We start from the raw sequence: 12,989 nt of genomic DNA on the forward strand, positions 1-12,989 counted from the left end.
TATCTTATGGTCATATGCATGCCCCGTCTTTCACGGAGACATTTGGGCACATATCACTTTCATGGCTGCTGTAGTATGCAAATACATGCAGTGTATTTATTATTTAATTTAAATATCATACTTTTCATAGTCAAAACAGTCCATAATGATGCCATATTTTATTCTTAGTTCATATTCATTGGTTCAGATCACTTTCAAGATTATTCAGCATAAAACCTTTTTTATCCAAATTTCACATTCTTAGTCAAAGAATGAATGACATTCTTATACAAACTCTAATTAAATTTACATTTTCAGAATGAATAGTTTATAGTTTTTTAACAGAACGAATAGTTTATAGTTTTTTTGGACTACAATGTTCAGTGGATTCTAATGGGGTGATCTTGTATTTTCTAATTTTTTTAATGAATATATAACTTTATATTTATATTTTATTAATAAAAAGAAACTATTCATAAAAAAATCTACACCCTTAAAAATCTCTCCTCATGTATATATAACCCTCTAAGATTCATAACACTCACAAAGTTTCTGAGATGGCAAGCATGGTAGAGCATTATGTTCAGAATCTCAGTGAAGTGCCTCAGGAGTTTTTTGTTCAAGGCAAAGAAAAGCCCTTGCTTGAACATGGTGCGTTTGAGGAGCTTCCTTTAGTTGATATGAGTGAGTCTCCTGAGAAAATAAGTCAGAAGATTTCTGCTGCTTGTCAGGAATGGGGATTCTTCCAGGTGATATATACATAAATTGGGTTTGCCCAACAAGTTTTAAGCTTTGAATAATTGCTTAGTTTAACATTATTCATGTGTGATTGTTTGCTTGCAGGTGGTGAATCATGGTATTCCTCTAGATGTGGTGGAGAATGCAAGAAAAGCAGCAAGAGGCTTCTTTGAACTTCCTGTTGAAGAAAAGTTGAAATGGGGTCGAGAGGAAGGAAAAAGAGATCAGATTGCTGGCTATGGACGTACAGAGGGCTTCAGAGGGCAGAATACTGATTGGATGGATTCACTCTATGCCTTCCTTGCTCCTGAGTCACTCAAAGCTCCCCATCTTTGGCCCTCAACGCCCACAGACTATAGGTTAGCCAAATGTCCAAACTAACAATTCATGAGGGTATTAAAGGTTTTGAGAATTTCGTAGGTTTAAATATGATAAGTGTGTCTAGATTATAGATTAGACAAAAGTTCAAACTAATAATTTATGATGGTATTGAAGATTTTAAGATTTTAACACTCAGATATGATATGTTAATGGATAGTATTTTATATGTAACAATTTGATTTAAAAAAAATCTATTTATAATAATTCTAAATAACTTAAGAGATGATTTTATTGTATAGTAGTAAATTGTGTAAAGATTTCAGATTTAAATTTTAGATAGCTGAAATCACCTATAGCCAAGCCATAGTCAGCCGTCTCATAGAATCCCACTCTCAACTATAGATGTGGGATGGCAGGCATACTATCTATAGACCATGGTGATGCAGTCACTAGTCATTAATGTGGGCAGGGATGGATGAAATCTATCATTTGAAATTCCATCGATGTGGGCATGGATGAATGAAATCTATATAGATTTTCTTGGAAAATGAATCATTTGAACAAATCAATGAACAATCAGATATCTGTATCCCGAGCACATTGCTTACTTTGATAGTATGTTCTTCTTGTTCTAACTTGCAGAGAAACGATAGAAGAGCTGGGAAAGGAATCCAGCAAACTTATGAAGCATCTGCTGAACATAATATCGGAAGATTTGGGCATGCCCACTGAGGATCTGGGCAAGGAATTTGGAGATTACAATCTGTTCTACAGGACCAATTATTATCCGCCATGCCCACAACCAGATAAGGTATTGGGAACTCATGCTCACACAGACCATGGTGCAATTACTATTCTTGTTCAAGATAATGTCTGTGATGGTTTACAAGTTGAGAAAAAAAATGGGGGTTGGATTTCTGTTGCTCCTCTTCCTGGTGCTCTTGTTATCAATCTTGGCGAGTCTCTTGTGGTAAGTATTACTTGAGATTTTTCTTCAACTATTATGTCTTAAAGGAAAGTGTTAATTGAATACATTTATGATGTTATGCAGAAAGTGAGTAAAGGTAAGTACAGAGTTGCTCTTCACAGAGGCGTGGTGACAAACAAAACTACAGCAATGACACTTGTGCTTCACTTGGATCCTCCACTCACTCTTCCATCAAAATAAACTTTGTTCAAACTATATATCACACCATCTTGCAATATAATAACACTACATAAATGCAAGGAGTTTGTATTACGCTCCAAGATCTATATGTTTTCTTGAGACAGGTTTGAATATGTATATTTTTAGTAATTGAAAATTGTGTGGCTTAGTAGTAATATTATTTGGTTTGTTCCAACATGGATCATCAGAGTTATGTGCTCTGATCTATGTTTTATGTAAATAGTTATATTATCAATTTATATAAACTTGTTATTATTATTTCAAGATGTTTCTATGTGATTGCATAATTTTAGAGAAAAAAATAGAGGCGGTCAGAGAAATTGGGCACAAAAATCATTTTGATAAATTATTTTAACCCATTCTACAAAATTTGGATTGTTGTTCCACAAAAGTGAAGCTATTAAATGGAAACATAATTTGGATTGCTATTATATAGAAAGATATAGAAATTTAACTATAGGATATCTTTTATAACATGATTCTGATTTTTTCTTTTGTTTTCTTTACGTGGTTACTCAAAAGAGGGTTTGATTGGATGCATATTGTGTGAAGTTATATTGTGTGAAGTTATATGGCTAATATTGTAAATTTTATTTTTAATATTGAAAAATTAAACATTTAAATTATAAAGAGTAGAGTATGGAAAAATAAAGGTAGTTTTTTTTTAAAGATTCAATTTGCTTTCTCTATAGAAAATGTAGAAAAATATTTTCCTTGAGAAAATTTTGTTCTTCTACTCAAATGATTAGTCATATTGAGTTATAAAACAACATGAAAAACTAAAGAAAAATTACATAATAAATATGTAACACACATAAAATTGATTTGTTAATTCAAGTTCTAAATATTAAGCAAAATGAAGAAAATACGATTTCTAATTATATTTCTAGATGAAAAATGTTTCAAAAGATTATCTCACCAAATAGTCTCAATTCCATTTACAATATTTTTCAGGAGATATTATAGTTGATGGGCAAACTATATCAAGCTGAATTTGATACTGCCTATAAAATTATCTCAAATTAATGTTAGCTTATTAGAGAGGAAAACACATTTATAATTGAAAGATTGTATTTGTTAAGAAATAAGGTTACATTATGAATCCCTTTAATAATCCAATTAATTTGTAATTTGGTTGGTTGGGAGGTACATCCCTACAAATTAGTTTTGCATGAGAAAATAATAGTTTTAAAAATCCAATTTATTGAATATAACTTGCACACAATGATATAATGAAATACTTTTGGAATATCAACATATTAATTTATGCTATTTAATTTAGAATAATGTATTTGTTTTCTCCATCATATGTGATTATTTCTATTCCTATGAAGTTAATGAAAGATGATCATGTGGAGATACTGAATCTACATATAACATGAAGTTGCAACTATGGTTGGGGGAGATTAATAACTGGTATGGAAGTAGAATTATTTTTCCAAACTTTTCTCATTATACCTCTTATTTTTCAGATTAAATTTTGGAAGAATTTGTATGTGATGTTGAAGTATTAGAAAATTAGAAAAATTAAATTTATAAAGAAAATGAGATTACTTAGGACATTGTGCAAGGTGCAAGGAGGAATAAAGGGTTTTTTGTTTGACAACTAATAAAATAATAGTATCATTGATTTTTTTTTTTTTATAAAAAAAGGAATGTGGGTATCATTGACTCTCTTGTATTGTTAGATCAAGATGACTATAGATTTTGACACCAAAGATTTGTTTGTTGAGCATAGTATAACACTTTTATAGTTCTGGATGAAACAAAGAAAAATACAATGGATTATAAGAGGAACATTGAGAATAGATTTATGCAATTTTTGTTTTTAATAAGGGATTTGTACCATAGTATGGGTTTATATATAAATATTTGAAAATTTTCAATGAAGTGATAAGGGTTATGGTCTCATTTTTGTCAAAATATGTTAGATATGAATAAATTTGGTACTATTGTAAAAGATATATTTTTTATTGAGTTGAAAATCTATTATTTACATTTAGTCATGTGGATATATATATATCTTAGAATTAAGTGTTTTTTCAAAGTTTTCAATCTTATGTCCACAAGTTAAAGAGTGACATGCTATTGGAGGTTGGAGGAAATGGAGGAAGGAGGATATATATCATCCTGAACTAGAATCTCACTTAGGGGTGATATATTGTGTACGAAACAATTTTTATTTGTATTTCTGAAGAAAAGAGGGGGCTTGCCATAGTTCAAATCCCTCTTCATCGAGAAAAGGAGGCATTTTGTAGATAATTGAGTTTGTCTTGATTTAGATAGTAATTATTTTAATCTGCAGATATGATTTTGTTTTGATGTACAAATCGGTTTACTTAGTTTTAAAAAATGGAGTTTTCTCAATTTGTAGACATGTGAGTGCTATCCATGGATCATTACATTAGTCTTGGTTCATAGTATTGGAGATGTGTTATTGCATCTATGATAAAGATTATCTCAAATAATACAAGGAGTGGTATGTTGTGCATAATGACTAACATACATCTCAATTCACACGTATTATTGGACAATCATATATTTTCATGTAGATAGAATTTTAGATTCATATTGGTGTAAAGTTGGAGCACTTGCCCAGATAAGAGGAGTTTGGATTAATGCAATACAAGGTTTCATAATCAACCTCGTTTGCTAATTTGAGAAGTTTAGGCCAATGTTGATGCATTCTTTTTCTTATTTTTATTCATCATTAAATTTTACATTATAAATCCATTTAATAATATAATTAGTTTATAGACATGTTAGTCTGGAAGTTCACTCCTATAAGTTAGTTTTATATCCAGGAAAATAATAGATTTATAAAGTCAATCTTTTGAATGTAACTTGTTGATAATGAAGTGATGAAAATCTTTGTGAAATATCGACATACTATTTTATATTTTTTTATTTGAAGCTATGGTATGATTCAATTTTTCTTTGCCACATTCCAACACAAATGTAGCTACTTCTTAAAAAGGAAAAAAGTTCATTTACAATCTTACCAGAACATAATAATTTTTGTTGTCAAAACTACTAAGATGATCTTAATTTAAGTAACAATAGGACTCAAAATGAAATATTCATGTAGTTTTTATTAATTTATATAAAATGACCATTAAATGTATGTATGAGTTTATGAGAGAACAATTCAAATATTTTTTTTCTATGTATATTATGCTACATAGATTCTCAAGAAAAGAAAATTATTTTGTATTAGATGGTCATAATAACTCTAATAAGTTAAGAAGAAATTGAAGGTCCCAGAAAAGGAACAACCTCATCAGTAGTCATATTTCAATGGTTTAAATATGGGATGAATAACTTCAAAGGGATTTTGGAAGAGAGAAGTTCCATTCCCTATTTCAATTTGGCATGTTATACTCAATTTTATTTTTCCTTTTCTTTGAACTTTGATGAATAGTAGTGGTTTGATGGATTCATGATGTTCTATCTCTTTCCCAACAACTTAATTGGTTAGGTGAAGAAAGACTTCTTTATTATTATATTGAAGGTCTTTTACAAACTGTGTGCTCATTTGAGAAATAACATGAGACTTATAATCTTATTCAAAGTCCTTACAAGCAACCACACTAGAAACAACAATTGGAAGATCAAGAGTCACAACTTAGAAACCACCTTTTACAATGAGACAATTACGACCAATTGAAGACCAATAGTCACAAATGAGTTTTCCCCAAAGGTATCCCTCTTGGGATTCGAACTAGGGTCTCTATAGTGAGAACTCATTTCTTCAACCAACTAAGCTAAACCCTTTGGACCTAGGAAAGACTTCTTTGATTTTTTAACATCTACTTAATTTTATGCCTCTAGCAATTTCATACAGGAAGATAAAATTTTGCATGGTTAAGAAATTGGGTGTTAATTGAGGGTGCACCTACTAGTTACATATATAACTTGGATTAATTAACAAATAAAAATAATATATAAGAAATAATATACCTAGCTCATATTCAATGTGGAATAAAAGGTCAAGTGCGTAAATACACTAGATGGATTGAGCCTAATCATGTCAAGCATCTAGACAAGGCTTTTGAAACTATGGGAAGTGGTGGAATAGATTATTAAGATTAAGTTATTTTAATAATTAAAGATCTAATATTTACTATAGATAACCTAAACATTGTATTATTTTTGATATTAATAATATGAATTGGTTTATCTCACTCCTACTATGACATTTAAAAAACTAGATTCTACTGTTGCATTATTAAGATGATTGGATACCAAAGGGATATGTACAAAATACATCTAAAAATAAAAATCAATCAATAAAAAGAGGAAAAAAGTCCAATTAATGAAGATAACTTGCAGTGAAATTCTATTCACTCCAATATGTATTCTTTTAAAAATTAACAATTTTTATTGCATTGATAGATTCATTTGAACCATAGGTGGATACATATATGTCTCAACCTAGAACATGGTAGGATTTATTCAAGATAGAGTTTGGAGGGTGAAAGGTTGAGCTTCTAGGTTTGAGTATTGGATTTAATAGAGTTGCTTCAGAATTTTTTTTTCTACCCAAAGAATCTAAAGGCCTTGGCCTCTTATCTATCTAGAAGTTGTAAGTTCTGGCTTTGTGTGCTAAATGGATCATTTGTGTCTTAACTCACGACGACGCTTGGAATTAATTATAGGCATTCATATTTCATTAGGCTTTCCTATTAATAAGCTTTACTAGAAGGGGATTAACTATCAAACCATCCTTCTTATGAATTATCCAATTTAGCTCCAAGTCATATTTTTGTGGTTAAAATCATGCAAAGATCCCAAGATGCTATTAAATCATGGCTTTGGTGGGATGTATATGATTTACATGATATTCTCTATATGAACCAAAAAAACCTTTGATAGTCTCTTATTTTTTCTATTCATGATTTTCCTCTTTCCAAAACTCAAGGGCTCAATGCTCTTCATTTTAAAAAAAATGCAACATTTCGATGCCCAAGGATTTTTTTTCAAGAGTCACTTTGAGTCTTAAGTCTTAGGATGGTATGCAGGTCCAATATCATTTATCTCACTTAGATTGGAATAATTTTGACTTACTAGTTTCTACTTTGCCTCCTCACTTGATTCACAAGCTAGGCATCTCTATTGTTAAGGCCTGGTAGAAGGATTGGAAGTGGTATTTTTGTACTCCCTCTTTCTAGTTATAAACCCAAGATAGGTTATCACTAGCTAGTTTCTCATTTTTCCATTGCCAATATTCTCAACTAGGGTTGGCACTTGCTTTCTTCATAGAAGACCTGGCAACTTCAATTTTGCAGTCTACCACCACATAAAAAAAATTTCTCATTTTTTCTTGATGTGTGCTTTACCAAGGCTTGCATATGGGATTGAGGCTCAAAGATTTGGTAGTTCTTGATCTCAGATGCCCTTTTTATGGTTACCCTAAGACCTTTCTTCACCTTTTCTAGTCTTGTCAGAGAGCTCAACATGTTTAAAGCTAGATTGATGGCTTTTTAGGCCTTTTAGACCATAACCATTTTCTCGTCATATGGCTTTATTGGATTCCTCCAAAATACCTCTTAAATATTTATAGATTTGGCATGCTTATAGGATGGAGATCTTATTTACACTTTGGAATGATACAAATGTTTTTCTTTTCACTTACAACTTTCTTGATATCAATATTTTTATGTATACTAATTCTTACATAGGGTAAGTGCACAAACATGGGGGACCAGGAAAGGGGTCTAAGATGATACTTTTTTCTTTGTCTTTCTAAAATTAACAATTTTTGAATCAATGAGAAACTGAAGATAGTTAGACTTAAAATTTCAAGCTACAACAAAAATAAAAGTTGTAGTACTTTGAATCTAGCTTCTAAACTACTATTTTTTTGTTAAATGGTGGAGTTTGAGGCTCTAAAAAAGGGGGAGCACAAAAAATGGTAGTATTTTTTGAGTAAAAATATAACATAGTGTTAGGTGTGCTCCCCCATAGAATGCCAATTTTTAAAAGATTTTTTGATAATTGTGGTCACAAGTTAGCTAACACCATGTAGTGTATCTTGGATTTTTTTACTATTTTTTAATGTACATTTTTTTAATGAATTTAATAAGTGGACATATCCAAAAACATGAAATTTTTGGTGCCTACCCTATAAATCGTTGAAAGCTAATCAAAAATTAAAAAAATCATTTTTTAAAGTGTGTAGAATGGAGTCTAGTTTCTTAAAAAACTAACTTCTTGTAAAATTCAATGGACCATCCAAAATATAACCCCAAAATAAGTCATTGGTTTTTGGCAAAAAAATTATCTACATTAAAAAATAATAATAATTATTAAATAAAATGTATTCTTTAAAATACATCACATAAAAAGAAATAAATCATGTGATGTTGTCAATCAAGAAGTCAATAGTTTATAACCATTTTCCTTCTAATTTTGAAGATAAATTAAAAGACTACCACACAATTACAATTTAGGAAAGAGGTGATTTATGGAAATTATAATCTTACCAACATGTTAATTTTAATAAATTATAAATATTTCTAGTACAATAAATTCTATGTGATATTTAGAATATCACATGAGTAAACTGGTTTTAACAATGTCACTTCCATTAGGGACCCAAAAAAACCATTATGTTGAGGTAAAAGCTATATACCTAGGTTTTAACATGGTTAAGGTGAGGGTTTTATCTAACGTTTGGTTAGAAAGTGACTCATTAAAAGTAATTAATTCCTTAAAAGCATTTCCTCTCCTAGTTGGACCATCACCAACATTATTAAGGATTATATGGATATTTTAAAATACTTGGATGATTTTCACATTTCCCACAAGTTTAAAGAAGGTAATCAAATGGTGGATTACCTCACCAATATGGAAGTCAAGGCTAATCAATGCTTGGTGTAGGGTTTGATGGATTAAATTCTTGTTGAGATGAGTTGACTTATTAGAAATGATGTCTTTAAGTGGCTAGGAAACCTGGCTTAAATTTCACTCTTTTGTCTCACTTGTACAAAAGCACGATGCTGGAAGATGCCTAATTTAATGCTTGGAAGGTTTTCTCTTCTAATTATTAGTGTCTCTTTAATTTAGGTTTTATTATATATCTAATCTTTATTATAGCAATGAGAGGGGACACAAATCATTTGGAGCCAATTATTTACGATATATGGCATAATTTGTTGTTTTTATGGAGTCCTCTTTTATGTAGGAGGCCTTACTCCTTTCACATAAACCCTCCATGAAGTGGAGGCCCTAATCATAGAAGCATTCTTGGATGGTTGGGATAATGGTATTTAAGAGCTTACAAGATAGAAATAGTTATTAATGAGGAATTCGTTATCATCATATCTAACATGTAAGGGAAGGAACATAACTTTACAGAGATAAAAAGTTGGCATAAAAGGTGGTGAACATCTCCTTCCTTCCCAGAGAAAGGGATAAGGCTACTAGAACTATAGATGGGAGCTTTGAATGCACATCACTATTTAAGTTGTTGTTGACTTTTGTAGAGTTTATTATGAGGTATGTTACCATAGATGCAAAATTTTCTTGAGTCTCTTCAACATTTATTTTGTTATTTTAAACCACTTTAGACATGATAAGTGTATATTGATTCCTTTTTATTTAATTGCTTCATTAAATCATAGTATAGGGGCTCGCCACCCTTAAAAATAAATCCTCATCTCCTATTTTGTATAAGGGTTTAATTTTGTTGCTTATGGAATGAGTGAAAGCCCTTCATGTTTTAAAAATATCCAGTTGTGACATTTGCTTTGGAGTTTAAGAAAAATGTTGTTGTACACTATGACAAAGGGTTCAAACTAGGATGGTTTTGATTTAGATGGGGATGTAACCTATCATGTTTATAAGAAGAAATGTCAACCCTCGTTCCCTATAGATACCATTCCCTCTTCCTCTCATAAAAAGATGGTGGTTTCTTCTAAGGAAGAGGAATCTGATTATACCCCATTGTAGGACTATGTTCTCAATTCTTTGGAGAAAAATAGTAAATCTAAAAGGAAGGGTCTCAGCAATAGGGGTAAGCACAAATTAGGTACCAAATCCCTTGGGTCCCCTTCTACTACTATCAATTCCCCACCTAAGAAGAAGATCCCCACCCCCTTCAGTTAAAAATCCAATGTCAAAAATGGTTCTAATTGATAATGAAAAAGAGATACTTGTAGACTTACCAATGGAGATTGAGAAGGAGACCTGCATTAAAAAGGGGTCTACTTGTAAATAGAAGCATTGATTGATAAACTACATTAAACAATTTTCTTATTTTCTAGGGGTGTTTTTTCAATTGGATCATCTCAGAAATAAGTGAAATTAGGCAAGTGAGTGCACCAAGATGGTGTACAAAATGGGGGGTATAAGGTGGACACCTTTTTTCTAAAATCAAGTAAACCTAAACTTGGACGAGACATTTGAGGGTCGTCCACTAATAATGACAAGATGTTCAAAACATATAAATTGTAGTAATCTGAATCTACTTTCTTAACTACTAGTCTTTAAGAAATGGATAAGATTAGGTGGGTCAAACTCTACACACACAAAAAATAGTTCCTAATTTTTTTAGAAAACATAACATAACTATTTTTGTGTGCAACACAAAAGATCAAGTTATATTTAGTATCTTGCATATCCCTTTGGTAGGATGATAGTTGAGAGTCATATCTAGAAGTTGTGTATTTTTTTGTAATTTTATGATGAGTACTTTTTAAATTATGAATTATTGAATTGACTACATCCTGAAATTTTGGTACCTATTCGTGTGTTGAGCATAACTTGCATCAAAATAATAAAAAATGATTTGTTAAAAAAAAGTGGATAAAATCAAGTGAAGAACAATAATATATAATTTATTTTGAATTTGGTTAAGTATATAAAAATTTATTAAAAAATGGTAGACATATGCATGTGAGGAATGTCAAGGTATTGGTAAAAGTAATTAAACTTTACAATGTTAATGTTGTCCAAAAAAAGAAAAATTTATATGGTTAGAAAGCTAAAAAGACGTGTAAGATTATGGTGGTGATTTTAGAGATACCCACTTCACCATTAGAAAACCTAATGAAAGCAAAGACGAGAATTCATCTTAGAAGATGAAAAAATGTCTAAAGGAAAAAAAATGGACGAAAAAAAGTCTCCCAAGCCTTTGGGTCATTTCCTAGGCTATCACCAAGCCATAACCCGATTAGATTTTTTGAATTCAAAAAACTTGATTAGGTTCCGAAAATAAAAAATGCATTCAAAAACCTAATCGAGTTCTACAAAACCCGATTGGGTTTTGTATTACTACTTCACAAGGTTAGATTGAGGGAGGGAGTGAGGGATACACACACACACACACACACACACACACACACACACACATATAAAAGGTTATGTATTCTAATAAAAATGTGTCTATAATATCCTTGTCTCCATCCCATCCTCTCTTTGCATCACTCCCTCTCTCTCATTTTCTCTCTTTATCCTATCCCCAACTCTCTTTCTCCTATCCCCTTCTCTCTCACTCTTTATATTGTATCCCATAATCTCTCTCTCTGCTCTCTCTCTCTCTCTCTCTCTCTCCCCTATACCCCCTCCCTCTTTCTCCTATCCCCTTCTCTCTCTCTCTCTCTCTCTCTCTCTCTCTCTCTTTCTATCTTTTCCCCAAACCTTACTCTCCCCCTCCCTCTTTCTATCTCTCTCTCTCTCTCTCTATCTTTCTCCCTCCCCCATCCCTCTCTCCCTCTCTCCCTCCCTCTCTTTCTCATCTCCTTTTCTCTCTCACTCTTACTATCATATCCTCTAATTCTTCTATCCATCCCATCCCCCCTCTCTCACACACACATTCATACCCCCCCTCTCTCCCTTTCTCTCTCTCATCGCCTTCTCTCTTTCACTATTTCTATCATATCCTCTAATTCTTCTATCCATCCCATCCTCTCTCTCTCTCTCTCTCTCTCTCTCTCTCTCTCTCTCTCTCTCTCTCTCCCATTCTCTCGTTGTCCTATCCCCCCCTCTCATTCTGCTATCCCCTTCTCTCCCTCCCTCTTATTATTTCTATCTCTCTCACTTTTTATATTGAATATCCCCTAATATATATATATCTCACACACATACATTCTCTCTTTGTCCTATCCCCCCTCTCTTTTTGTTATCTCTCTCTCTCTCTCTCTCTCTCTCTCTCTCTCTTTGTCCTATCCTCTCTCTCTTTCTATTATCCCCTTCTCTCCCTCTCTCTCATTCTCTCCATCTATCTCACTCTTTCTATCATAACCACTAATCTCTCTCTCTCTCTCTCTCTCTCTCTCTCTCTCTCTCTCTCTCTCTCTCTCCATCCCTTCTATCCCATAATCTCTCTCTCTCTTCCCCCCCTCCTATTCCATAATCTCTCTATCTCTCTCATATCCCCCCTCTCTCTTTCTCCTATCCTCTCTCTCTCTCTCTCTCTCTCTCTCTCTCTCTCTCTCTCTCTCTCTCTCTCAACCCCATTCACTATCCATCTCTCTTATTCACTCTCCCCTCTTTGTATCCTCTTCTATCTCTTTATCTACCTTTGTGTAGTAGTAAACCATAACCCAATTGGTTATTTGTCCAATGCAATTAGAACTCAATAACCCGATCAGGTTTTTTGAATTACATTGTAAACTATAATGGCTAGACTTGGATAACAAGCCTGACCAATATTTCACTTTTCAAAAACTTGATCGGGTTATTGATTTTTTTTTTGGGGGGAGGGGGGGTGTCCACTTTTTTGTACACCATCTTGGTGCACTTACCTAGGCATAATGCCCATGCCATACATAAATTAGAT

At 32.2% G+C, this 12,989-nt stretch overlaps 1 protein-coding gene across 1 annotated transcript; it reads left to right on the forward strand.

Moving 5' to 3' along the window:
- Positions 1-295: 295 nt before the first annotated feature.
- Positions 296-2,470, forward strand: LOC149539772 (protein LATERAL BRANCHING OXIDOREDUCTASE 1-like). Its single transcript, XM_089800971.1, has 4 exons — positions 296-728; positions 823-1,076; positions 1,681-2,008; positions 2,090-2,470. Exons 1-4 carry the CDS (start codon positions 537-539, stop codon positions 2,204-2,206), a joined length of 891 nt encoding a protein of 296 aa, XP_089657097.1. The 5' UTR covers positions 296-536; the 3' UTR covers positions 2,207-2,470.
- The last annotated feature ends 10,519 nt before the right edge of the window (positions 2,471-12,989 follow it).

Source organism: Cupressus sempervirens, chromosome 9, assembly GCF_028749045.1.
Source record: "Cupressus sempervirens isolate cs-2001-9-10 chromosome 9, ASM2874904v1, whole genome shotgun sequence".
Classification (NCBI taxonomy): Eukaryota; Viridiplantae; Streptophyta; class Pinopsida; order Cupressales; family Cupressaceae; genus Cupressus; species Cupressus sempervirens.

Excerpts from the sequence above, each read along its gene's own strand:
- LOC149539772 (XM_089800971.1), top strand. The coding sequence starts at position 537 with ATGGCAAGCATGGTAGAGCATTATGTTCAGAATCTCAGTGAAGTGCCT. Across the intron at positions 729-822 it reads AGGAATGGGGATTCTTCCAG|GTGGTGAATCATGGTATTCC; the intron begins GTGATATATACA and ends GTTTGCTTGCAG. Across the intron at positions 1,077-1,680 it reads TCAACGCCCACAGACTATAG|AGAAACGATAGAAGAGCTGG; the intron begins GTTAGCCAAATG and ends TCTAACTTGCAG.